This window comes from Phragmites australis, chromosome 16 (assembly GCF_958298935.1).
Source record: "Phragmites australis chromosome 16, lpPhrAust1.1, whole genome shotgun sequence".
In the NCBI taxonomy this organism is placed as follows: domain Eukaryota; kingdom Viridiplantae; phylum Streptophyta; class Magnoliopsida; order Poales; family Poaceae; genus Phragmites; species Phragmites australis.
The window spans coordinates 14,110,389-14,135,749 of NC_084936.1; the positions used below are offsets into that span (position 1 = coordinate 14,110,389).

A 25,361-nucleotide genomic window follows, 5' to 3' on the forward strand; every position below is an offset into this window, starting at 1 on the left:
AGGAGTCCAGGTAGTTAGTGCAGTAGTTATTCGTCAGAGTTTGTTACTGAGTCCTGCATGCTAGCCGGTTGTGCGTACATGCAACAGCAGAAGTAGTTGACGTGATCCGAATTCGTGGGATGGCACGAATAAAACGGATCATGACGATGTGTATTTGTTAGTAGATTGAGTATAAATAAAGAACAAAGCACAATGAAAATGCTGCAAGTTTAGGCAGCACCAAAATTCAGTTTCGTCAGACTTAGCCATTTTCTTCAGTTCATTCGGTGTTGTCGGAATTTCGTCAGCAATCCATCAGAGTTTCCACGAGCGATTGTGAGGAATCGAGTGTCTCAAAACCAACAGCACCCACGCCAGAGAACACCACGCACCGGCGGCATTACGCCAGCTCAACGACAATGACACATAGCCGGCGGAAGATGACGCTACAACGGCATCGCAGCCGAAGCTCACACCTGCAGAAATGATCTCAACATCGGCACAGCCAAAGGACCTGCACCCACGGCGGAGCTCCTCGCCTAGAATAACAAAATAGTGGAAAACAAAGACAAATCTCGACGGCACGGAGGCCGGAGTCATAAGCCTCGACGGCATGCCGACCAGAGTGAACAAACTGCAGCACACGGGAATTCACACTATCGATTGCGCACGGCACTAGGCCACTACCGCGCTGGCACAACGAAGTGCGGCACGACGGTGAAGCCCTCGGCTCACCCAAGGTAGATCACATCAGAGAAATAGAAGATAGGGAGGGGGAAAGGAGAAAAGCTCTGCAAAAACACCACCTGGTCTATACTTTACCTCGAATGAAGCCCGACACGATGGCCATGGCAATCTACGGCGATGAATCGGTGGCGGGCAATCAGTAGCGACGGAGTCAGCAAACTTGGCACGTAAAGCGGCAGGTCTTCAGCTCTCTAGGTAGCATATCGATCTCCATGGGCGGTGGTGGTAGCAGGACTTCGCCCGCTCTCCCCTCTGCGCCCTGGCGGGTGACTATGGAGGCAGAGAGCAACAATGGCGCCACAACTCTCCTCTTTTGTACTAGCAGTCAAACATCTGGCCACATGTAGGCATCGGCGGGCCTGCAAAATCAATCTCCACCATGGGCAGCAGTGTGTCTCCGGCCGATCTTCTCTCCTCCTGTACTTCGGGTGGTAGCGAGGGTGGTAGGGCCTCCGCCCTCTCTCCTTCGTCTGCCATGGGCAATGACAGCAGGGGCTCTACCCGAGCTTCAAAGGGTGAATCATGGCGGGAGTGCATAGGGATGAGCGGGCGGTTGGAGGATGGTGTGCGGGATAGCGTGCCCGGTAAAATTGCTTGGGCGATGGCGAGACTGTTGGAGCACCAAATTTGCTATATTTAGCTATCAGGTGGGATAGATGATCTGTTAGAGATGCTCTTAGTTGTAGAGATATCAATGAACCGAGCTTGAGCAGCCTGACATGGCAAGCTCGAGCTCAACAAAAACTCGAGCCGAGCTTGATCGAGCATAAACATAGGCTTGAGCTCGCTTGATTGAAGCTCGACTCAGCTCGAATAGGCTTGAGTAGGGTCGTTAATAGTTAAAATTCATAAAATTTTCTGCTCTATTCTTAATCAAAAATATAAATTATCAAAATATTGAATATAATAAGAGGCTTGCGAGTTTTGAGCTAAGCTCGAGTCGGCTCGTTTAGGCTCGCGAGCTTTGAGCCAGGCTTGAGGTCGGATTGAATTTTAGACGAGCCAATCTTGATTCGAGTTTTTTTGTAGCCCTAGTTAGTTGAACTAGTTAGAGTAGGCTTTGGTGTGCTAGGGTTGTCAAATCAACTTGGAGAGTAAAAATATTCGTCCCAACAAAATTGTGAATAGCTTTTCCACGGCCTAACGTAGATTGTAGGTAAGTTAAGATGGTTTTTCTAGATAAATGAGAAATACTTCATAACATAACTCATTTTTTTAAAACACCAGTACAACTCGTAGATGCATGCACAAACTCAAACCACCACATGCAAGTATTCACACATCGTCTACTGAAGACCGGAGACACGAAGCTTGAAGATTGACGAAGTAACTACATGCGTCTTTCTGTCGATGGATACGTCTCCTGCCACTGAAAAAAAATATCTACCTTGATGAGACACACAAAGAGCAACCCTAGGATTTGATCCCTGATGAGTAAGAATATAATCACCTCCACTAACTATCCAAGCCAAAGCTTGCTTCTCATAACATATCTCATATAACTGAGAAGTGTGAACAACCTATGCAAGTTCACCAAGCATATGGTAGCATGGAGTTGCTTTGAAGGTTGTCTAATAATCTATGATAAAGTCGCCATCACAAAGTGTTAATCAAATGCGACATTTGAAAGGTCGTTGAAGGCGTCTCCAACAATTAATGTTAGTTAGCTATAAGGGTGTCCACATCATATTTTTATTTATGTGGAGAGGAGAATAAATGAAGAGAGAGAAACTAGCTACTAACTAGTAGTCATTCTATAGATGCATGTATATTTTATTACCCTATTATGTACCCTATTACATGTGGACTCGCATTAAATTAGGAAACCATATTATAACTGATCCATTGGAGGATTGTCTCTTATGATAACTATAGATGACATTGATAAATCTTGTAGCTAGTACCTAGTTAGAGATGTTCTAAGCGGACATGAGAACAAGATGGGACAACAAGCAACAAAACAAAACAAGCGAGTTGGCCTATTCTTGCCTTTGGCTGGGCCAGGCTTTACCTCTTGCCTCACCTTCACTTGTGCAGCCCACAAAGCTCATACATATTGGCCTTTGCATGTTTCCTCACTCAATGCTCTTGGCGGCGACATCCAACATTTTTCTTCCTCGTCTACAACACTTTAGGATGGAGCTGGAGTGGGAAGGGGGAGTGAGGGTTGGGGTAGGGATTCACCACTGTCGGTGTGTATGTGGGAGGATAGGACCAACACCCGAAAGTTGATGTGATCACCCTACTCTCTATAGGTAAGGTCTGCCACAGTCTTCAAAGCCACGATCCCACATTCCTACATTCTTGTCAATGAAAAGCACACATGTCGAGCCACTTTATGTTACAATGATGTTGTAATGTCTAAGGGCATCTCCAAAAATACACTTTGGCAAGTTATGAGATAGTACATGTCAGTAAAAATCCTTTGAGGTAGCGAGGAGGTGGGAGAATACATCGCCCAATAAAGAAGCTGCTAATTAGTTGCTCAATGACAAAACACCCACCCCTTTCTCATTCTCTTTTGGCGTGTTGTTGTCGCATAGATACTGTTGGGGACGGTCAGATCCCGCATGGGCGACTAAGGGTGAGGGAGCGCGACGTTTAGGCAGTCAGTGGAAACAATGTTGGTCAATGTGGGGTGGTTCATAGAGTGAGGGCGCAACTAGCCAGCGACTAACTGCAAAGCAACAATGTCAAGGTGCTAGGATAATGGCATTGGTGTGGGGGTGGGGAATGTGATAGTTGGGGCGGAGGAGTGAAGGAAACCGGGAAAGGGTCACTACGCCAGAACAACACATTAGTGACAAGTAATAATTGTTATCAGTGACGATTACGACACCTGTCACTCTTATTGTGTTACTAATGATAAAACATTAGTGACGAGTTGGAACCCGTCACTAATGACAATCATCAGTGACGGGTCATAATTGAGACCTGTCACTAAAATGCGTCTCCTATAACCTTAGCAGGTCTGTTGCCTGTCATTAGTGATGGGTGTATGTACCACCCGTCACTAATTATCGATCCCTAGTGACGGGTAGCTTTCCAATCCGTCTCTAGGACTCGGTCATTAGTGACAGGTGTTAACTACAAACCGTAACTATTGACCGAGCCATCAATGATGGGTTGTTACCACCCGTCATTGGTTACTGACTTATTAGTGATGGGTAGATTTTCAACCCGTCTCTAGGACTCTGTCATTAGTGACGAGTGCTAACAACAACTAATCACTAGTGATCGAGTCATTAGTGACGGGTGCATTTACCACCCTTCACTAATTATCTAGAACCAGTGATGGGTAGCTACAAGCCGTCACTGGTGACCGAATCATCAGTGACGGGGTGTTATGAGTCATTAGTGACAGGTATCTTTTCAACCCGTCTCTCATGACTGAGTTCTAGAGACGGGTTGGAAAGCTATCCGTCACTGGGACTCGGTCATCAGTGACGGATGAATTTACCACCCGTCACTAATATTCTCATCCCCTGAAGGGATTTACATTTTTCCTGGTTGCATCCTGAAGTAATGTCAGGATTTGGCAACTATCTTCTCCTGCAAATAAGAGACATCCAGATACATTCATGCCATAATAACCATTCATTTCAAGATATATACCCACATTGTAGAGACCAAGTCACGAGATATGCAACCACAAATTACATAATCAAAAGTCCTCGAAACGTACAACGACGTAAGTCCACATCAAGAGCTCGAATTACATAAGTCAAAAGTGCAACCTCGAATTACATAAGTTGAAAGTGCAGCCACAAATTACATCAAGATAGCTACAAATTATATAAGTCAAAAGTGCAACCACAAATTACATAAGTTAGAGCCCTGCCTCCCTACAACAGAACTCACCTTTCGAAGAGACGACTTCAGTCATTAAGAACTAGGTGATCCGTGCTCGAATGTTGGAGAGTGCAGACTCCTTGATGTTGCTGTCTGATAAGCTGAATTCCTGCTGAATGAAAGTAGTTATGGAAAAAGTATGCAATTAGCGTGAGCAAAACCATTTTATCATCAGATATTTGTAATGAATAAAAGCAGCTATGAAAAGACTATGCAATTATCTTACATATGAGGATTTTATATCCTTTGCTGCCATGAATAGCAGCATGTGACATGTAATGTAGAATCCACAGGAGTTGCCCGGTGGTTGTTTGTGACATTGGAGAGGGAAAAAGCCGTCAGTTCGAAAGAAAAAAATGTAGTAGTAGAGTCTTTGCAAATATGTCTGCAGGCACTTACCATGAAGACGGTCTTATGTGTCAGTGTGCGGGGCTCCTTTGTGGATCATACTTTGGATCACATCGCATATACAAGTCAAAAGCCCTACATGTGAAGAAAGATCCAATAGTCAATATTTGGTGTAAGTTTGAAAAGTTCAATGTGTAACCTAAGTCATGAAGAGCTTACTCGTCAAGGATTTGTTTGAAGAAAGTATAGTCACGTTTTCCCCGTTCACCGTTAGGTCCCACCACTGGTCTTGATGAATTGAGGTACCAGACCAAGTTCCACTTGGGGGCAATGACTAGTAAGATCCGATGGTCACCCGTGTTGTGGGCGGCCATCAGGTAGTCTCTCTTCGAAAAGTGGCTCATTGCCCTAGCCACATATTTCACAACGAATTCCCTTTGTTGTTCCATCAAAGAAATCGTCACATTCTGGGGGTCAAGGAATCCGAAGGGCTCCTTCTTCCTCGTTTCTTGTATCAAATGTCTATAGATAAGAAATTAGTTAGATTGGAGAATTTAGTAGTAATAATTAATGAATGTCTAGTTTTAAATGGATTACAATGTAAAGCATAACAATAACCCCATGTCCAGATCATTGAGGTTGAAGAGGTCATATAAGTCATTGAAGCCCATGAGGAAGTAACCGTCCCGAGTCAAGAAGTGATGATTTTGGTAATATAAGACAGTGGAAACCTTCTTCTCTCTACAACCTTGCAGGTAGTTATTATGCAACTCAACACAAGGTTGTCCCGCCCGCCGAAGTGGATCTACCAGCAGCAAGGGCTTCCCGAGCTTGAATTTTGGGTTTTCCTCAGTCTAAGTTTCCCCTATCCAACACTTCTCGGCGATTGAGTCCTTACCAGAGGACTTGGATTTCTTCAGCCATTGCTTCTTGGACCCTGCCTGGACTTCTTCTTCTTCTCTGGGCTGCTCTCAGGTTACTTACTTGTAGATGGCGGAGTGGGCAAAGGCTTCTTCTTCTTCTCTAGGTTGCCCTCAGGTTGCTTAACTGTAGATGACAGAGTGGGTAAAGGCGACACAACTAGCGCATCTCGATGCTGAGGTTGGGGTAGGGAACTTGAACATGCAGGCGCATCGCTCTTAGATATCGCGTGCACCACGATGTCCCTCCTCTTCCATTGGATCCTTTGAAGATGAGCTTCACTCAGTTTTTTGATCTCATCATTGAGGGCAACGAGCAAATCTGTGTCTATGGCGTTAGCATGTACAAAATCCATGAAGACCGCGGCATAGTCAGGACGTATCGGGAACGTATGTAACACTTGGACATTTGGATGCACCAGACCCTTTGCAACCTCAATATAGTAGCCTCCATGCCTTATGACCAGCGAGCACAGCGTGGGTCCATCGAGAAGGTCTATGGTATCGGGCTCCACAGATGGAGAGAAGACAGGTTGTTCAACCTCCCTGGAGGCTTGACTACTCTTGTGTCCAGCAATGAGGCTACCACTCGCTGGTGCACTAGAAATTATGACTCCCTGTGCCGCAAACCTTTGCAGGACATCTTGATAAATGATCTCCCAGATTGACTGGGTCAATGCTTCCACATCTATTGGGATTGACCTCTTCCTCTTCTTATACATCCCGGCGTGTCTAGGGAAGCCTAACTGAGCCTTGGGAACTGGACACACCTCGAATACGACTTGGGTGCTCAGGGTTTTCCAGCGCAGTGGAGAGCACGTCATGTTCCCTGAACCTGGTGAATGAACCTTCGGAGGAGTGGGTTGCTATTTTTTTCACCTTTTGAGCGACTATCTCAATTTTGCTAGATTTGAAGGTGATTTCTTCACTATCTGATAGTGCACCCCTCGTGCGCAAATACGATTGTGATCGTCCCAGGAATTTCAACCAAGGATTCTCGCGGTCTTCATTGGCTAACTTTGCATCCTCCACCTGCCATTTATCTATTTTCCCCACATACCCGCCTGTGCCCAGGTTGTTATTTTGCTTGTTATTTTCCCGAAGCTGCTTCTTTACTGAACTCTCTGTTTGGAACATCTCAGAGCTCTTCAATGCCACAAAAACTTCCCAATCCTCTCTTTTAATATTTGGATACTTGTTGAAGGGCTCTAACTCTTTTGCCATATACTCATTCACAAGCTTGCTCTTGTGGCTTCTCCAAAGTTTGGTGATCATTTTCATAGTAGCCCTACAAGCCTTCACCTTCGTGTTCTCCGAAAACTCCTGAAACGTATTGACACCATCATTGAACAATGCATTCTTTTGATCCATAGTGAGGTATTTGAACTTCCGAAGGGTCAATGACACCCTCTCCCGAGCATTAAGGCTTGCGAGCTTCTGTAACATCTGTAGGGCCTTCTTCTCCGTAGGCATGCTGTTATCATCGATTTCCATGACGGTAATCTTTTCAGTCGGCCACTTTGCTTGTGCCCTTGCCTTTCGTACTATTGCTCCACTGGGACCTGGTTGCACAGACTTCTGACTAGGAGCTTGTGCTTTGTCAGAGGATCCCGATGACTCATTGACAGACATCTAGTAAATACAAATATGCAGGTACAATTGTATAAGTCTTAGTAACAATATTCACTTTTATATGTATTTATGAAAATATGATGTATTTATTATCTAAAGCGAAGGATTCTACCTAATTTCTAATAAGAAAAGATAGGTCCTAATCCTATTCGAGGATATGTGGCCCAAGTAGGTTTCCATGCTCTTGTACGGTTCTAGAGAAAATTTCGGCAATACCTCCCAGCTGTTCTTCAAATACACGTCTCAACAACGAGCCGAGAGGGTGTGTATCCCGAAAAAAACAGGAGACACCACTGAAATTCTCTCTAGAACCATACAAGAGCACATAAACCTAATACTCGGAACACATATCCTCGAACTGTCCAAAGTACGTGGACAATTCGAGAGCATCTTCTTATAAATATGACGAGTTACCAAGTCATATTTATAATCAAACACTCCCGAACGGGAGACGACGTAATAGGTTAAACAACCTAAATTCATTTTTGGGATGTTCTTACAAATTTAATTTTTAACCATCATGAACTTGTTGTGCAATATGCATACATTAGTGACAAGAATATACAATAGCAGATAATCAAGAATAAGAATCAATGTGCGCTATCATGACTGAACATAAGCAAGAATAAAAATAGGTAAACATGGAAATTGCATATGCCAAGCATATAAACATCAAGAATATGTTTATGTTATTAAGTTTTACTCTCAGAAAGCGGGTTACGACTGATGTCACCATCTAAATGCCAAATTGGCTATCTCATATCATCGGTATCTGTGACAACGTACTCTTAATTATTAGATCATTCCCAATAACAGCATGCACTGCAGCCTCCATATTTATGCATATTGAAAAGCAAAAATTCTACATGGTTGTGCTAAGCTGCTAAATATTGATTCACATACCCTTTATCTCCTATATCACCGTAAATACTACATAGAAATCGCAAATCAAGGGTCAACAATAGGAACACGTAGAGTTTAAGTATTCAATAGTAAGTGTTAAATGGGTAAGATAACAGTGTGCCTAATTCATCTGTGCTAAAATGCTAAGTTCATATTCTCACACCTAAGTAGACTACGTTGTCACACACAACCTCACTTAGCCGCTATCATCATCAAGTAATATAATCCGACATACCATTTGCATTCACCCTCAGCACACAAAGTATGGCAGAATACACAGAAGTAACTCACAATGCCGGATGAGGACGATGGCGGTAGGCATCGGCGAGGAGGGGACGGCAGGAGGCCTACCTTGAGAGATGAGGATGATGGTGGCGTAGAGCACGGTGGTGCGGGCTCCTCGGCGTTGGGGTGCTCGTCGGGGAGGAGGCGATGACAGTGTGGGCTCCTCGTCATTGGGGTAGTCGGGGACAAGGATGGCAGGGAGATGGTGTCGAGGAGGGGGACAAGGATGGCAGGGAGATGACAATGGCCTCGGGGACGACCGGGAGAAGGAGGCAAGGAGGAATGGGCGGCAGGTGCGGAGGGACTTAGGCAAAATTGGAGGCTAGGGTTCCCGCGCCCATTATTTATAAACATATCATTAGTGACAGGTGAATTTACCACCCGTTACTAATGATCGGATCATAGTGATGGGTGGATTTACCACCCCGTCACTGGGACTTAGTAATTAGTGAAGGGTGGTAAATCCACCCGTCACTAATGACCTCTTTAGTGACGCGTGATGTTATCACCTGTCACTAATATGATCATCCCTCTATTTACATATATATTGGCTGCATCCTAAAGCAAAGTTAGGATTTGGCAGCAAGATAATACGATGATGAGAAAAATGTACTCAATTAGCTGTCTCACTTGCATTCTCAATTTAACACACTTTTCCAATTAACTGACATTTTTCATTTATTTAGGATAAGTAAGTTCATCACTACAAAAGAAGGTCCGGATTAAAAAAAAAACCCATTCGGACTACAAAAGAAGGGTGCTAAATCCAAATTGCTAAATTCGGATTAGCACCATAAACCTAGGTAAGTAATGGACTACGATTCATCAATGTCGTCGAGGAATTGCCACTGGCGCTGGCCATCTCCTCCTCCTCCTCCTCCTCGTCGGTCATGTCAGAGTCGCACATCTCCTCATCCTCTTCCTCCTCGTGTCGTTGTCGGTCATATCGGAGTCGCCGCCCATCTCCTCCTCCTCCTCCTCATTGTTGTCGGTCATGTCAGAGTCACCGCGCATCTCCTCCTCCTCCTCCTCGTCATCATCGTCGGTGTTAGAGTCGCCACCCATCTCATCCTCCTCCTCCTCCTCCTCCTCGGTGTCAGAGTCATCGCCCATCTCCTCCTCCTCCTCGCCGTCGTCAGTGTCAGAGTCGCAGCCCATCTCCACCTCCTCCGCCAAGAGGTGTCCGATAGCCTCATCACTAACGATGACCTCAATCGTTCCCTCAGCTTTGCTGATGAGTTTTTCCTCATGGACGATGCGAGTGATCGCCTCATCATTGGCAATCGCTTTCTCCTTCTCATACTCCTCCTCCGCCTCCACCATCAAGAGGTCCCAATCAATGTATTCATTGTCAGGGGCTGGCACTGAGGACGATGACGCCAGGTCCCTTTCGTTGGCGGCCATATACGACACTGGATTAGAGGAGCAGAGCGGTGGGTGCAGCGTCGAGGAGGAAGCTTAGGATGTGTAAATTGGAGGCTAGGGTTCTCGGGCCAGTTATTTATAAATATTTAAATTAGTGATGGGTTATAGATACGACATGTCATTAATGACTAGGTTTCTCCATCCTGGGATTCGACATGTCATTAGTGAATATTACAAACATTACAAATTTGAGGATACATTGAAATTCAGACTTAACTGAATATTACAAATATTACAAATTTGAGATTACATTGAAATTCAAACTTAACTAAATATTACAAATTTTGGTTAAATTGAAATTCAGAATTAACTGAATATTACAAATATTACAAATTTGAGGTTACATTGATTCATGTATCATTTGGCATGTGACAACCATTTTCGTACTTTTTTGACATGGATCTCTTCGTTATGGTCGGAACGCAACTTGTGGCATGATCGCAGTAGAAAAAGGAGGCATTTCATCAAATTGATTGTACTCGTCCTCATCAACCATGTTTTCAACTCCGACAATCCGTCTTTTCCCGCTGAGAACCACATGAAGTTTCTTATCTATCGCGTCAGTCATATAAAACACCTGGGTAACTTTTTTAGCGAGTACGAAAGGTTCTTCCTTATATCCAACAAGTTTGAGATTAACGCTAGTGAATCCGTACTTGTCTTTGGTAATGCCCTTTGTCCCGTGTACTCAACGACACCGAAGCAGGGGTACCTTGAATCCCAAGTAATCTAGTTCTCAGGTGTTCTCTATCTGACCATAGTATGTACTCCTCTGCATGTTGTAATCCTAAGCATCTATACAGACACCGCTGTTCTGGTATATGCTTTTCTGATCTTGGGCAACTGTGTAAAATGTGTAACCGTTTATATCGTACCATTGATATGTTGTAATTGTGTATATATGGTCTGTTGCTAGTTTCCTGATCAAATCACTTGTAGGAGTACTCGATTGATTGATTCGATCTCGAAACCAAGTGTTGAACCTTTGGATATGTTGCTTCGCAAGCCAAGCTTCGGTCCGCCCTGGATTCTCCTGAAGAAGCAACTGCTTGTGCTCGTCGATATATGGAGACACTTCGCTCATTTGTTGCAACACGAGGAAATGAGCTTGGTCGTATGCCTTCGGCTCAAGAGTAATTGCATGTTTCTCCAGAATTCCTTGCCCTGCGAGCCTACCCTCGTGGCGAGAATGAGGCACACCAATTGGGTTATCTGTGTCCATGTAATCAACGCACCACTCTACTACCTCCTCTGTAGAGTAACCCTGCGCGATGCACCCCTCAGGAAAAGCTCTATTCCTTATGTATAACTTGAGAACGCCCATAAATTCCTCATACGGATACATCTAATGCAGGAACACATGGCCAAAAAAATAAATCTCTTTCACAAGGTGAGATGTGAGATGGACCATGATATCGAAAAATGATGGTACGAAATACATCTCGAGAAGACATAGAGACTCGAAGTGTCTTTTTTCTAGCTCGCCTCGCGCTTCCAGATCGAGTACCTTCTGACCAATTGTATTGAAAAAAAAACACATGCTCATGATAGCCTCTCGAACACCAATTGGCAACATGTTTCTAATTCCAACCGCAATTATCTGCGTCAACATCACATGGCAATCATGAGTTTTCATGCCGGCAACTATTTTCAGCTCTTTCACCGAAACAAGTCTTCTAATGTTGGACAAGTAACCAGAGGAAACTTTCACACCGTGCAAGAACTCGCAAAACTCTTTTTTCTTCTTCTTGGATAGGGTGATGCAAGATGGAGGTAGGAATTTCCCTTTATCCGTATCCTTGACATGAATCTCCAGCCTTAAGCCCATTTCTTCAAGGTCAGCTCTTGCATTTTTATGGTCTTTTGTTTTCCCCTTCATGTTGAGCATTGTACCGAGGAGACTATTGTAGATATTCTTCTCTACATGCATGAGGCCAATACAATGACGAACGTCTAAGTATTTCCAATAATCAAACCCCCAGAGAATTGATTTCTTGTTCCACATTCCATTTTTATCACTCGTGAAGGATCGTTTTTGCTTCCCAAGGACAATATTGATATCCTGAACCTTATCATAGACATCTTGCCCGCTAAAATGCCTTGGAGGTGACACTTTCTCCCTTGTGCCGTCAGACTGAAACTTCATTTTCTGGTACCGGTGGTTCCTTGGAAGGAAACATCGATGCTGCATGTACACTATTTTCTTTGACTTGTTCAACCACATGCTCTCAGTGTCATCTAAGCATTAGGGGCAAGCTTCACCTTTTCTTTTACTCTACTCTGACAAATTACAAAGTGTTGTTAGATCATTGATGGTGACGAATAACATGGCATATAGAGTGAAGTATTCTCACTTATACTGATCCCAAACCTCAACGCCTTTAGACCAGAGTGCTTTAAGATCATCCACCCAAGTCCTGACGTACACATCGATGTCGTTGCCAGGTTGCCTTGGACCAGGAATTAAGGTCGACAACATAATATATTTTCGCTTTTTACAAAGTCAAGGTGGAAGGTTGTAGATAGACAGTACAATAGGCTAGGTGCTATATGAGGTACTCATGTTACCGAATAGATTTATGCCATCTGTGCTCATAGCACACCTAATATTTCTTAATTCTTTAACTAACCAGCCAAATGTGAAATCAATGGTTCACCACTGAGATGAATATGCAGGGTGCCGTATCATTGCGTCATTTTTACGACCCTCCTTGTGCTACCGCAACAATTGGGACTCTTTTTTGTTTTGGAACAAATGCTTCAAACAAGGAATTACAGGGAAATACAACATCACCTTTCTAGGAGGCCCTTTTCTCTGTTTGCCTTCCTCCACGTCGCCACCGTCATTTCTACACTTGTATCGATGGGTTTCACAAATAGGATATTGATCCAGGTCTGCATACTCTCCACGAATTAGGACACAATCCTCTTTACATGCATGTATTTTTTCTACCTCTAATCCCAAAGGATAAACTATCTTCTTCACGTCGTAGACGTTCTTGAGCATCTTGTTCCCCTCTGGTAGCATGTCCTTTAGCAGATGCAACAATGCTTTGAAACTCCTATTAGACCAATGGTGGGTTGCCTTCAATTGCAGAAGCGTAAGCACCACAAATAACAACATTTATTTCTCCTTACAGCCAGGATAAAATAGTGTCTTCGAGTCTTGCACCAATTCCTGGAATTTAGCAAACTCACCATCACTATACTCGTCGTGCCCCTCAGCATCACGCACCATTTGGTCCATATTCTTTATGAAATTTACATAGTCATCATTGAACCCTGATATGTCTGCGTCCCTGAGATAATCATCTATATCACCGGCTGGTGGGAGTCCTTGATTTGTACTACTATCCGGGAGGATCTGATCCATTTCCTCTTCGTTAAGGTCTTCCTCATCGTTTTTGTTCCCAACATGATATCTCTCTTTCAATCCACGCCTTAACAAGTGATCATACACATTGTTAGGTTTTTGGGAACTTCTTCTCATTCTTGCAATCATAACATATACACCAAATTGCTGTTTTACCCCGACCTTCCATATCCGCCACCGTGACAATCAAGAATGACTTCACCACGCTTATGTACTCGTTACAAGTACGACAATCAAGGTACATCCAACTTCGATCCACCATCTACAAATTGAAAAAATATTATTTCTAAATAGAAACGATAGAGAATATATAATAACAATTTAACTAAATTAAGTGTGTACGTGTGTTCTAGTGATATTCAAGAGAATAATTAACATCCAAATATGATACATGTTATCTATGGCAAAGGATGCTAGCTAATTTCTAATAGGCAAAGATAGGTCCTAATCCCATTCGAGGATATGTGGCTCGAGTAAGTTTCCATGCTTTTGTACGGTTCTGGAGAAAATTTTGGTAGCACCTCCCCGCCGTTCTTCAAATACACGTCTTGATAACGAGCCGAGAGGGTGCACATCCAAAGAACAACAGGGAGATGCCACCAAAATTCTCTCTAGAACCAGACAAGAGCACAAAAACCTACTACTCGGGCTACATATCCTCAAACTGTCTAAAGTACGTGGACAATTTAGGAGCATCTTATTATAAATATAACGAGTTGCCAAGTCATATTTATAATCAAACACTCCCGAACAAGAGATGTAGGTTACGCATGTACACTAATTAAGGGGGACAATCCACATATATCAAGATCTGGGAGAAGAAGCAAAATTGTTGATTTCAACTTAAACCCTATAATTCAGCATGCATATATGAGCAAGAGGAGGAGAGGGAGGAGACAAACCTTCAAAGGCCAGGGACTGACACCAACTTCAAATCACCGAGATTTGATTTGGCCTCAACAAAATCGCCAAAAAAATCACCCCTTTACCGAGCAGCCACGGTGGACAGACACTGTCTGGTCATGCTGCTCGATGAATAAAATAATAGTAAACATCATTTATTAGTGACGGATTATAAGGACACTCGTCACTAATGACTTAACATTAGTGATGGGTTATAAGAACACCCGTCACTAACTATTTAACATTAATGACAGGTGATAAGAATACCCATCACTAATGACACATTAGTGATGGGTGAAAACTAAAACCCGTCACTAATAACTTCTACAAGAAGAGATCGACTTTCAAAATAGAGGCATGCATGCAATAGAGAGTACTTCAACATCCCATTCAACAGAACTGAACTGAATTTCGATGGACGACATCCTAAAGCAATGTTAGGATTTGGCACCTGTCTTCACATTCAAGAACACAGATATATATCTAGAAACTTGAATTTAACTCAAGTCAATCATACAATATAGTTATGCATATATTGCGTACTTATGCAAATAACCATACATCATTACACTTGAGCATTTGCTGGAGCACATAACCTCTGATATTTAACATAGTTGAAATCTAAATAATGTATCCTAGTACTTCATCGATATACATTAGCGCATGAATTAATACACTCTCTTTTGCTTGACATGGATGACTGGATCTTTTACTATAGATAGTAAACAGTGTTTTATTAGCTGATTCATTTCCAGTTAAATGAAACCTTATATCAGCTTGGAAGTTATCTTTAGCAGTGAAGTCCACTCCGGGGCCATAAAAGCTTAACCCAAGATGCTTCATGGCTTGATCTAAGATAGCATGAAAGCTAATTACTGCAAAGATGTCACAAAAAATATCCTACAAGCAAAGAAAATAAAATTATAAAAAATAATACATGCTCACAATCATGTATATCAAAACAACTGCATTACATATTACTATATCATATAATATTCATTGAACTGAGCAAGCCTCTCACTGATCGAAGCTAAATCCTCTTTGCCCTCATCAAGCGCTTTTATTCGAAAATAGTTATAATCAGGCAAAAAGAATCCATTCTCCTCAAGCACTTTCAGGCACCCTTCAACGGCGGTTTTTTCGGAATGCAATAAAATCGGTGATGCCTTGCCACATGCCCTAATAGTGATATCCCCACTACTTTCTCCCCTTGAACATATGTCAAAAGAGATAGTGATATCCCCACTACTTTCTCCCCTTGAACATATGTCCTAATGAATGTTACTATGAGCCTAACAATGAGGGGGGAAAAGAAAAGATGTTACTATGATCGGTCTCTATCGTGGTCGGTGGAAGAATGCCTAGAGGGTAGTGTACGCCTAGTGCATGAGCCGATGGAGGAGTTGTTAGGATCCATCCAAGTCCGCCACGGCGACGGCAACTGCCCCCGCCACTACCTTGATCCATCATCCTAACCCTAGCAGGTAGAGAGGGGCGGCGGCGTACGTCGGGTTGTGGTGGAGGGGGGAGGATGGCAATAGCGTCGGTGGCGAGGTGCGAATGGCAGCGACAGCGGGAGGAGGAGGCGAGCGGACGTGAGCAATGATGAGAGTGGTCAAGAGAGAGAAATGGATGAATAAGAGTGGTCGAGCAGATAAGAGTGACAGAAATTAGTAACGGGTGATAAGGACACCCATCACTAATGAGTCGGTCATTAGTGATGGTAACAACTATGACCCATCACTAATTAATTACTTTAATATTAGTGACGGTCTCATAACGACATGTCACTAATGAGTAGGTTACATTTAGTGACGTATGTTCCATATACTCGCCACTAATGATTGAATTATTAGTGATAGACATTAATGTGACCCGTCACTAATATTTTTAATGACAGGCCGTTCGCTTTGTCGTCACTAATGAACCCGCATTAGTGATGGATCGTGGCCGAGTCCCGACCCAGGCCACACATTAGTGACGGATCGACTCTGGATCCGTCTACATTAGTGATGCGTATTGAGAAGCTGTCACTAATGATATGTCTTATTTGATGATTTCTAACGTAGTGGGTAGTGGATAGGTTGTGGAGAGAGAGGTCTAGCTACCATCGACTTATTTGAGAGGGGCGATGGCCAACAACGTTAAAAACACTTACATGTGGGTCGCATATAAAGTTCGGAGACTATGTTATATTTAATATGTAGTTAATATTTTGGAGAAGTTGTCTATTTATGACTAATATGTGTGTAAGCCTTATAGGCAGCAGTTGTACACTTTTTCCGATTAAGTAGTCTACACTATTGGAGGAGCGCGTCGACTCTACTGTCGGAGTGGAAGGAGAATGAGAAAGGGGTGAGGGATCCTATTTTGCGTTTGACCGCTAGCAGTGGAAGACACGATTGATCTCATATGCTTGTTTTGATAAGGCTACTCTTTCCCTTCCTCCTTCACCGCCTCTCCTTCCACCACTAGAACAAAGTCAAAATCCAACAACAATCTTGCATCTTAAAAACTCTCAAGTAGATTTGAAAATTGTCGACTCATAGTTTCCAACTTGATTTGGAAACTTTCAACTTGATATGAAAAATTTCAACTACAATTTTTTAACTCGAGATGGAAAATTTCAAATCTAGATGAAAAGAACTAGGGTTTACCTCGATCTCACCAGCGATAGCGGCGGAGTGTGGAAAAGCTCTGCCTCCTCCTTCTCGGGCAGCGGTGGCGGTGTGGCAAGTCACATACACAAGAGATGAGAGGGGCATGGGTGGCGTTTGGTGATTGATTTTGAGGTCCACCACGGACGAGCTCTTCCGCCGGCATCCGGTTTGGAGCTTGTGAGGCACGTCGCGCTAGGCACCGGCTTCCTCCTCATCGGCCTGTGGCAGCTGTTCAGCCACATCCGCTTGTTCTTGCTGTGGTCGAGCTCCTATGCGGCGCCGGTCTAGTTCCTAGTGCGGGGGTGTCTGCCACCTCAAGCTCATCCTAATCATCATCAGCATGGTGATCTCCATCTTGATGGAGCTGGTCATCGGCCTTGCGAAGCACCAGCCGTTCAATGATATGGCGCCATCCCCTTGAACCACTTGCACAACTTCGAGCATCCGTCCATCTCTTAGGCGCTGCTCATCTTCTCCACGGTCACCATCCACTTGGACTGGATCCGGGCGCCCATGTGGCATGCGCTGTCGCAGATGGTCACCGCCGTGACATTATTAGCGCGGCGGCTGCTCATCTTCCACCTCCACTCGGCGGACCACATGGCGTGGAGGGGAAGTTCCATTGTCTGTTGCAGACCGTCTTTGTTGTCATTCTTGCCACCATGCTGCTCGTGATTCCCTACCCACGAAGCTTCATGGCGAGCCTGGTCCAATCTGATTTGGTTTAGGGATAGGGATCGATTTGAGATTGAACTAACTAGGGCTGGCCATGTCCGGTTGTGGTCGGATTAGGGTGGTACGGGTTGTTGGTCAACCCACTATAGTTACAAATCGACAAGATCCAAGACTCTTACGGCCACACAATCTCTTGAAAGTAATGGAAGTGGCATGAAAGGGAAGGAAGTGAATTTTTTGGATGACATATAAAGTATCAGCGTACAAAGGTTTCGGGAGGGTGGCGGCAGGAGGGGGCCGCGGGCCGCGAGAAATGTTGGTTGTAATACCCAATACCAGTGCTAGTGGACGTTTCTCAGCCCATTGTGCTAAAGCCCATCACGAGTCCCCCCAATCCAAAGCGAGAGTGCGAGACTGAAACCGATTGACAGGAGGGCATTGCCCGGCGGCGGGCCAGCAGGCGACGCACAGCAGCAGCAGCATAGGGATCCACGGCGGCGACCTCGACTTCCTCTTCCTGCGGCGGGTGGTGTTCATCAAGCTAGTGGACGCTTAATGGCCTCCTCGAGAAGCTAGTGGACGCCGCCGGCGACCTCGACTTCCTCCCCACCGACTCTACTGGTGCAGGACTGGCGTGGAGTGCAGATCCGTTAGGACTTCGATCGATTTCTTCATTCAATTGTAAGGAACCTTACCTTGCTTCAATGGGTTGTTCTACGACCTGACTTTGTTCCGGCTTTCCGTTAGTTTTTTTTAATTAACCTTTCCTTTAATTGCTGCGTGCAATCGAATCCGAAATTTTTCTTTCTGGGATGGTTACTCCAATCCGTCCAGTCCGTTGCGGATTCGTTGGCTACGTGGTGGAGTTGTAATTCCAGTTTATTTTCCAATGAAGGGGGATTCATCTGAAACCCTATGCCCCTCGTCTAAGTCCGCCACTTGGTATTCACCATCGATTTGGCTGCAAGTTATTTTCTTCGCTATTACTGATTTGATGTAACCTATCCGTAGGAGATCTTGGGCAAGCTCCTGGGTTTGTCAGCAAAATTTAAGTACACAAGTGCATCAGCTGCTGGATTTGGAGTGGTAGAGACCGGAACCAAAAGAGGTGAGTGGAGATGTACCGTGGCGGTCTTGATCGCTTCAAGAAGGCGCAGACCTTGGAGCCCTTTTCAGTGCAGTCTGGGTCGGGCACCAAGAACACACCTGCAACTGCAAGAGCAGCTAAAGCTCCACTGGCTCCGTTGACACTGCCACAAAATTCTAATTTTGTGCTGGGTCAGAATCACCAAAGTCCGCAAGGCGCCAGCTCGAGGGTGGCAGGGCTAGATGCTGTTTCTCCTGGGCATGTTGGGACACAGATCGGTGGAGGGCAGTCGACATGGCAACCTCCAGACTGGGCGATTGAGCCACGCCATGGGGTTTACTATCTTGATGTGTTGAAGGATGGGGAGGTCATTGATAGGATCAATCTGGACAAGAGGAGGCATATATTCGGGAGGCAGGTGCCTGCTTGTGATTTCGTGTTAGACCATCAGTCTGTGTCGCGCCAGCATGCTGCTGTCATTCCACACAGGAATGGAAGGTTTGATCCCCATGTTCGATCACATGTGTTTCTACTTTATGTTTTGATGTATTTGATGATTAGTGAGGCAGCTTTGTTTAACCAGTATCAAATATTCCCTGGATGTTAAATGTTCTAGAAGAAGAACTCGTGGTTCTGATCTCATGAATATTAATCAGTTATGAAATTCCATGTCAATAAATATTCTTGACCTTTTGTGTTCATGCATCTTACCAAGTATGAAGACGGACCATGTTATCAATGGCAAAATTATATACCTTTGAATGCACATATAGAAAATATGTTGAAATGCATCTTAATAGTCACTGTCTGTGTTCCCCTGCTGTCAGTCATTTATAGACACCCAGGCATTCCTCCTTTAGAATTTTCTGCGATAGAACTGTGTAGGTCATGTTGAAAGATGTTTTCTATTGTTTTTCTTTACCATTGTGCCTTAGATGTATCACTATGGGCTTCTCCATATTTCTATTTATGTTTCAGCATGTTATCGATTCATAATTGGTTTGTGTATAACTTTATCAGATTTCTTTAGCCAATACTCATTCCCTGGATATTAACTAACAAAAAGAATTTGATGTCCGGATCTCTTAACGGTGATCTATAATGAATTACGGTGCCCCAATATGCTCACGACCTTTGATGTTCTGTATCCAATGAAGTTTTAAGGCCAACTTATTATCAATGTAAAAATCATTTACTTGGATGCACATATAGGTTGCAACATTCAATGCGGTCCTAGTAGTTGGTTTCTGTGCTCCATTTCAGTGACTTGTTCCTTGCTTTCGTGTGTTTGTGGACCTTAAGGAATGCCTTCCAGAATTTTTCCGTCAGAGAAATGGCCACCTTAGAAAATATTTTATATTTTTCTGTACCATTATTGTGTTAGGTTTATTACTGGCAGCTCATCCATGCCTTTCTTTTTCAGCATCTATGTTATCGATTTAGGATCAGTTCATGGCACATTTGTTGCAAATGAGAGATTAACGAAAGACAACCCTGTTGAACTTGAAGTTGGACAGTCACTTCGCTTTGCTGCATCAACCAGAACCTATATCCTGCGAAAGAACACAGCTGCTCTATTCCCAGCTCCTAGCCTTCCATCAGATGTCAGTTTGCCATCTCCTCCAGACCCCAATGATGAAGACGCTGTTGTGGCATACAATACAATACTTAACCGCTATGGTATTAGTAAATCTGACATATCCTCTGGTTCCAAAGGTTCGTCAATAGGTGCCCCTGGTGCAAATGATGACAATCAGGCGGTTGAAAGGCCCTTGAAGAGAAGTAAAAAGTTGAGAGTATCATTTAGAGATCAGATTGGAGGAGAACTTACTCAAGTGGTTGGGATTTCAGATGGTGCAGATGTTGAAACTGAACCAGGCCCTATAGGTGTAAAGGAAGGCAGTCTTGTTGGGAAGTATGAATCTCTTGTACAGGTTACTGTCATACCAAAAGGAAAGGAGCAAACTTCACCAAAAGAAAGTACCTCTCCAAGTGGGGTAACGGATAAGCTACAAGAGGTGCTTAAAAAAGTTAAGAGCACAGCAAGAGGTGGGATTTATGATGACCTTTATGAGTATTCTGTTCCAGGACAAGTGGGCTCATCTTGGGCATACAAGTCAGATGATCAGTCAGATAAAGTCAAAGCTGTTGAGGAGAAGGCACCTAGGATGAATTCAGCTGATGACAGCGATGATTTATTTGGTGACTCATGATTCAGCATTTTCAATCAAATACAACCAAATGGATTGTTCAGAAATTCGTGGCGGAGTTTTTTAGTTTGTCTTCAGCATTTTGCTTGGTTCTACATGATTGTACCCTGCTGCGAAGCAAGGTATGCTCTTTTTCCAAATGTTAGGAGCTTAGGACATGCTTTCTTGGTGATGCACATGGTGAGTTTAACCATGTTTTCTCTTGTCTTAACCACTCTGGTGACTTATTAGTCTTCCCCTGTTTCTTTTGCCTGACCCGGCTGTTCTAAGTTCTGAAGTCTTGTTCACTATATTTTGCTTGTTGCAATGTTCTAATGTGTGTTATGGTCTTTGGACATGTCATGAATTTAAATGCCAAAAATTGAAAAGCAGGAGATTTGCGTTTGCAATTTTGCATGCTGTTGACATTTTCTTTATTGTTGGACCATATTCGTGTTGATCTCATCAGTTAGATACAGAGTTTAGTTGCAACCCACCTTTTATTACATGGGTTTTATTGCTTTGAATGATAGTTCTTGGTCAGAAAATATGTAGATAAGTATTCTATCGTCATGTCCTTGTGCAAAGTAATTCCCTGACTGCATGTGGTTGCTTCAGTCTTTGTTATCAATTTTATTTTATGATCAGCTCCAGGTTGTGATAATACAAAATAAAGTCAAACCTTATCTTTCCAGTTGGTTTGTACCCAAATTTTTGTAAGCAGCTTATGCTGGAAGTTCAGGAGGAAAGTATCAATGTGCGGTCGGCCTGGAATTATGAATGTTAAAAAAGAACAGAAAATAAGAATGAAAACATGTCTAGCTCACTGAAGAACTTGTAAAGCAATTATTCACAGAGACTAATATGAGTTTGAATCTCTGATAAGTGCATAAGGTGCAACCGAATTGGTCCCTGATGTTTATTAGTGCACTTCAACAACCAATAATGCATTAATGTGGACTATGAAACACTGATCTGACAACTTGTGTAATTACTGAAGCCTTTATGGTTTTTAACTATGCTGTAGAAGAGAATGAATGATTTAACATGATATACTTGGATGCTTAAATTGCTGACACGATTCTGGTGTGACTATGAAATAGTAAGTTCCATCTAGGGAATGCTCCAAGTGAAAAGCTAATCTGAAGTCTTTGCTATACCTTGATAACCCCAAAGGAATAAATATGATAAGGGGACATGTAACATGTTTACTTGTGAGTCTACTGACATTAAAATGCTTCATGATATGTGCATTATTTGGGATGTGTGAAACATGGAATGGCATTACAGATCGCAGTTTGCAGGATGCATTGTTGCATTTGTTCTGTTTAGCTGTATTTTGCTAAATGATTGATTTTGGAAAATGAATAGAATAGAGATTGCCATAAATTTGCACTAGTCCTGTGTGATGGTTCGATAAATGTGCCCCATAAACTAGAATGCTGCATAGGATAAGAGGTAGTTGACGGCATATTATTATCAAAGTAGGGTGTTTAGCAGTAGCAATCTTCAGAGTGTGATTAATTTTGCTTGGACAGCGTGTCTGACGGCATATTATTATCAAAGTAGGCCAGTAGGACGTTTTGCACTAGCAATAACGAGTCAGGTTTAACTAACCATTGTCAGGTTGTGCTTTTGGGTTATAATGTATGAAGTATCATTAATTATAGGGGTATGTATGGAAGAGCATTTTTAACTTACAAATGTGTATGGAAGAGTAGGTTTGAAGTGGCACACCCTATATTAATTGTAGGGGTACGTATGGAAGAGCATTTTTAACTTACAAATGTGTATGGAAGAGTAGGTTTGAAGTGTTACTAAACATGAATTTCCCTAGGGGGCATATCGACTCCATATCAGCACCATTGAGGATGCAATCAAAGTTATGATTTTATTCAAATTTCAAAGCATACCCAATGTTGTGGATATGGGGTGAAATGCCACCAGGGGCACATTTAGCTTTGTCAATAAAGCATACATCTGTAGTTAATTCCGTTTATATTATTCACCATTTTCTTTGGTGATATTTTGCCTGGAAATTTCCTAGCTCTTTGATGCAGCACAAACATCCACTCGTCTCTAAACTATGTTCTTGAATCATTTCCAGGTATCTGAAAACTTTTACCGTGCAGGCAGGGCCTATTTTTGCCAAGAACACCTGCTGATCTTGTAACAAGATTGAGAACAGAAAAGAAAGTTCTTGTGCTTGCTGAATTATGTAAACTCATTCGAAATATACAGTGTATTTCAAAACGCGATGTGTGATGGTTTTACATGTTTTTGGGTAACCTGCTGCACCATTTAAAACAACCTTTCCTTGCTTAGGTACTCACCATGTAGAAATACAAAATTAATGGCCGTATGGAAGTTTTGTATATTAAGTCTAACATCTTTAATTATGTGGGCAGGTCCAAGATTGTCCAAATTACAAACCTGCGGTAATCCTTTTCATGAATGTACTGTTCATGCTCGTTAGGTAAAATGAAGTGAGATTAATGGCTTGATTCAGTCCGTATTAAGCACCTGACAAATATGTGCTCGGGTTGTATTTTTTTGAAGCGATACGTTTGCTATGGTACACCCTTGGATGTTGGTTTTGGCTATAGAACACCGTAAAAACTTGGTTTTGCTGTCGGACACTGCATTTTGGTGGTTATTTGCTGCTGGGTTAGGACACTGATGAACTGTGCTAAAGCCTGCACGTGCAGCCTTAAACCCATCGCATGCACACCCATATTTTAGGTCCATCCTGACCTGATCCTCGTTTTCCTTTTCTGTCGTTGAGCTTAAGCGAGGCAAGTGTAGTAGTCCGTGTCGGGCGAAGCAGGCGCATCATATGAACCCAATACCGCATGAGCCCCCGTTAATGCGGCTGTTTGGATTGTGCCCACGCCAGCCCCACCAAATGTTGTGCTTTTACCCACTGCGGGTAGGGATATCAATGGGGAATTTTTTATCGGGGAATGGCTCTCCATCCCCATCCTCACATGAAGGAAAATTTTCCATCCCCATCTCCGCTCGTGGGGACTATTTTCTTCCCATCTTCATCCCCGTGCAGGGAATAGAGACCCGACGAGGAACCTGTCCCCGCCCACCTAGGCTGAGCAGCCCACTGGGCTGAGGCCACCCACTGGGTCGATCCGCACCGTGCCACGGCGCAAGGTCGTGCCTGGCTGGGCTGCGCGCTAGCGCCCGCCTGGGCCACGCATCTGGCTCCCGCCTGGGCCGATCGTGCACGCCTGAGCCACCATCGTTGGGCCGAAACAGGGACATGGGGACGCTCAATGCCATTTTTTTGGCAAGACGAACCGGTGCTTCAATCTAAAGCTGTTCAATATGCCCCACATAATGTGTTCTCACTTTCCTTGTCACCAATGCCCCTGTCAACTTACAAAAGCAAGGCTATTTTTGCTTCCCCTATAAATTCAGAGAGCACTTTGTCTAAATCCATAAGCAAATACATACATACTCATTGACCAAATTTATTTCAAACTACAAGGAATTCACATGAACCCAACGAGCAAATCCATATAAACTCATTAAACAATTTTTTTCAATTTACAAAGAAAATCCGCACCAACTCATAACAACAAAGCAAATTTGTTTCATTTTACAAGCAAATCCACACAATCCTAAGGGCAGATTTGTTTCATTTTACAAGCAAATTCACACAATCTTAGCAGCAAATTTGTTTTGATTTACAAGTAAATTCACAAGAATTAAGAGTGCAAATTTGTTTTAGTTAAATGGCAAATCTGTATAAGTTCAGAGAGCAAAATCAACAAGGACTCATAAAAGCAAATTTGTTTCAATTTGCAAGCAAATTCATATGAATTCAAAGAGCAAATTTGTCTCAACTTAAATGCAACTCTGTAAAAATTCAAAGAGCAAAATCAACAAGAACTCACATAGCAAAACTGACATATTAGAGCAAGGGAGAGAGAAATTTGGGGGTTACGGGCTTGTACATAGAGCAAGGGCACGCACAATACATAGACGCTTATCTAGACTCTTAAAGAGAGAAAAAATGCTACATCATCATATAAGACAAGAGACTAAACCTACAATGGGAATAACTATTTTAGGGATGCTTAAATAGCTAAGAGCCTGTGTAACCGTCCATGAAAAAAGTCTGACGTGTTTGTCCCGCTCCCGGCGTCAGATGCCTACTCGAGCGGTGACCCATCTGCAGGCACTCAGCCAGCGCTCCACGGTGGCAAGCAAATAAATGTAACTTCCATCAAGCGCCCCCCTGCGTAGGTGCATAGGACGTTGCCTAAGGAGCCGTGCATGAACCACCAACGTCCTCCCTACTTGGCAATGCGCGTGGGAGAGGCTGGATCAAGCGGCACCACAACGAGTAGAGATGCAGAGGCGGCACCA

The 25,361-nt window shown here is 43.3% G+C and overlaps 1 protein-coding gene and 1 pseudogene across 2 annotated transcripts; both read left to right on the forward strand.

Annotated features, from left to right (window-relative positions):
- The first annotated feature begins 16,498 nt into the window (after positions 1–16,498).
- Positions 16,499–17,755, forward strand: LOC133895076 (uncharacterized; annotated as a pseudogene).
- A 324-nt stretch (positions 17,756–18,079) lies between these two features.
- Positions 18,080–23,377, forward strand: LOC133895318 (protein phosphatase 1 regulatory inhibitor subunit PPP1R8 homolog). 2 transcript variants are annotated; one of them, XR_009905585.1, is made up of 4 exons: positions 18,080–18,383; positions 18,714–19,287; positions 20,213–21,121; positions 23,086–23,377. XR_009905585.1 is itself a non-coding variant. In XM_062335548.1 (3 exons), exons 2-3 carry the CDS (start codon positions 18,821–18,823, stop codon positions 21,000–21,002), a joined length of 1,257 nt encoding a protein of 418 aa, XP_062191532.1. In that variant the 5' UTR covers positions 18,080–18,383; positions 18,714–18,820; the 3' UTR covers positions 21,003–21,287. The 2 variants fall into 2 exon arrangements, 1 of the variants encoding a protein (XP_062191532.1); XM_062335548.1 differs by lacking the exon at positions 23,086–23,377 and having other exon boundaries at positions 20,213–21,287.
- Positions 23,378–25,361: the final 1,984 nt, after the last annotated feature.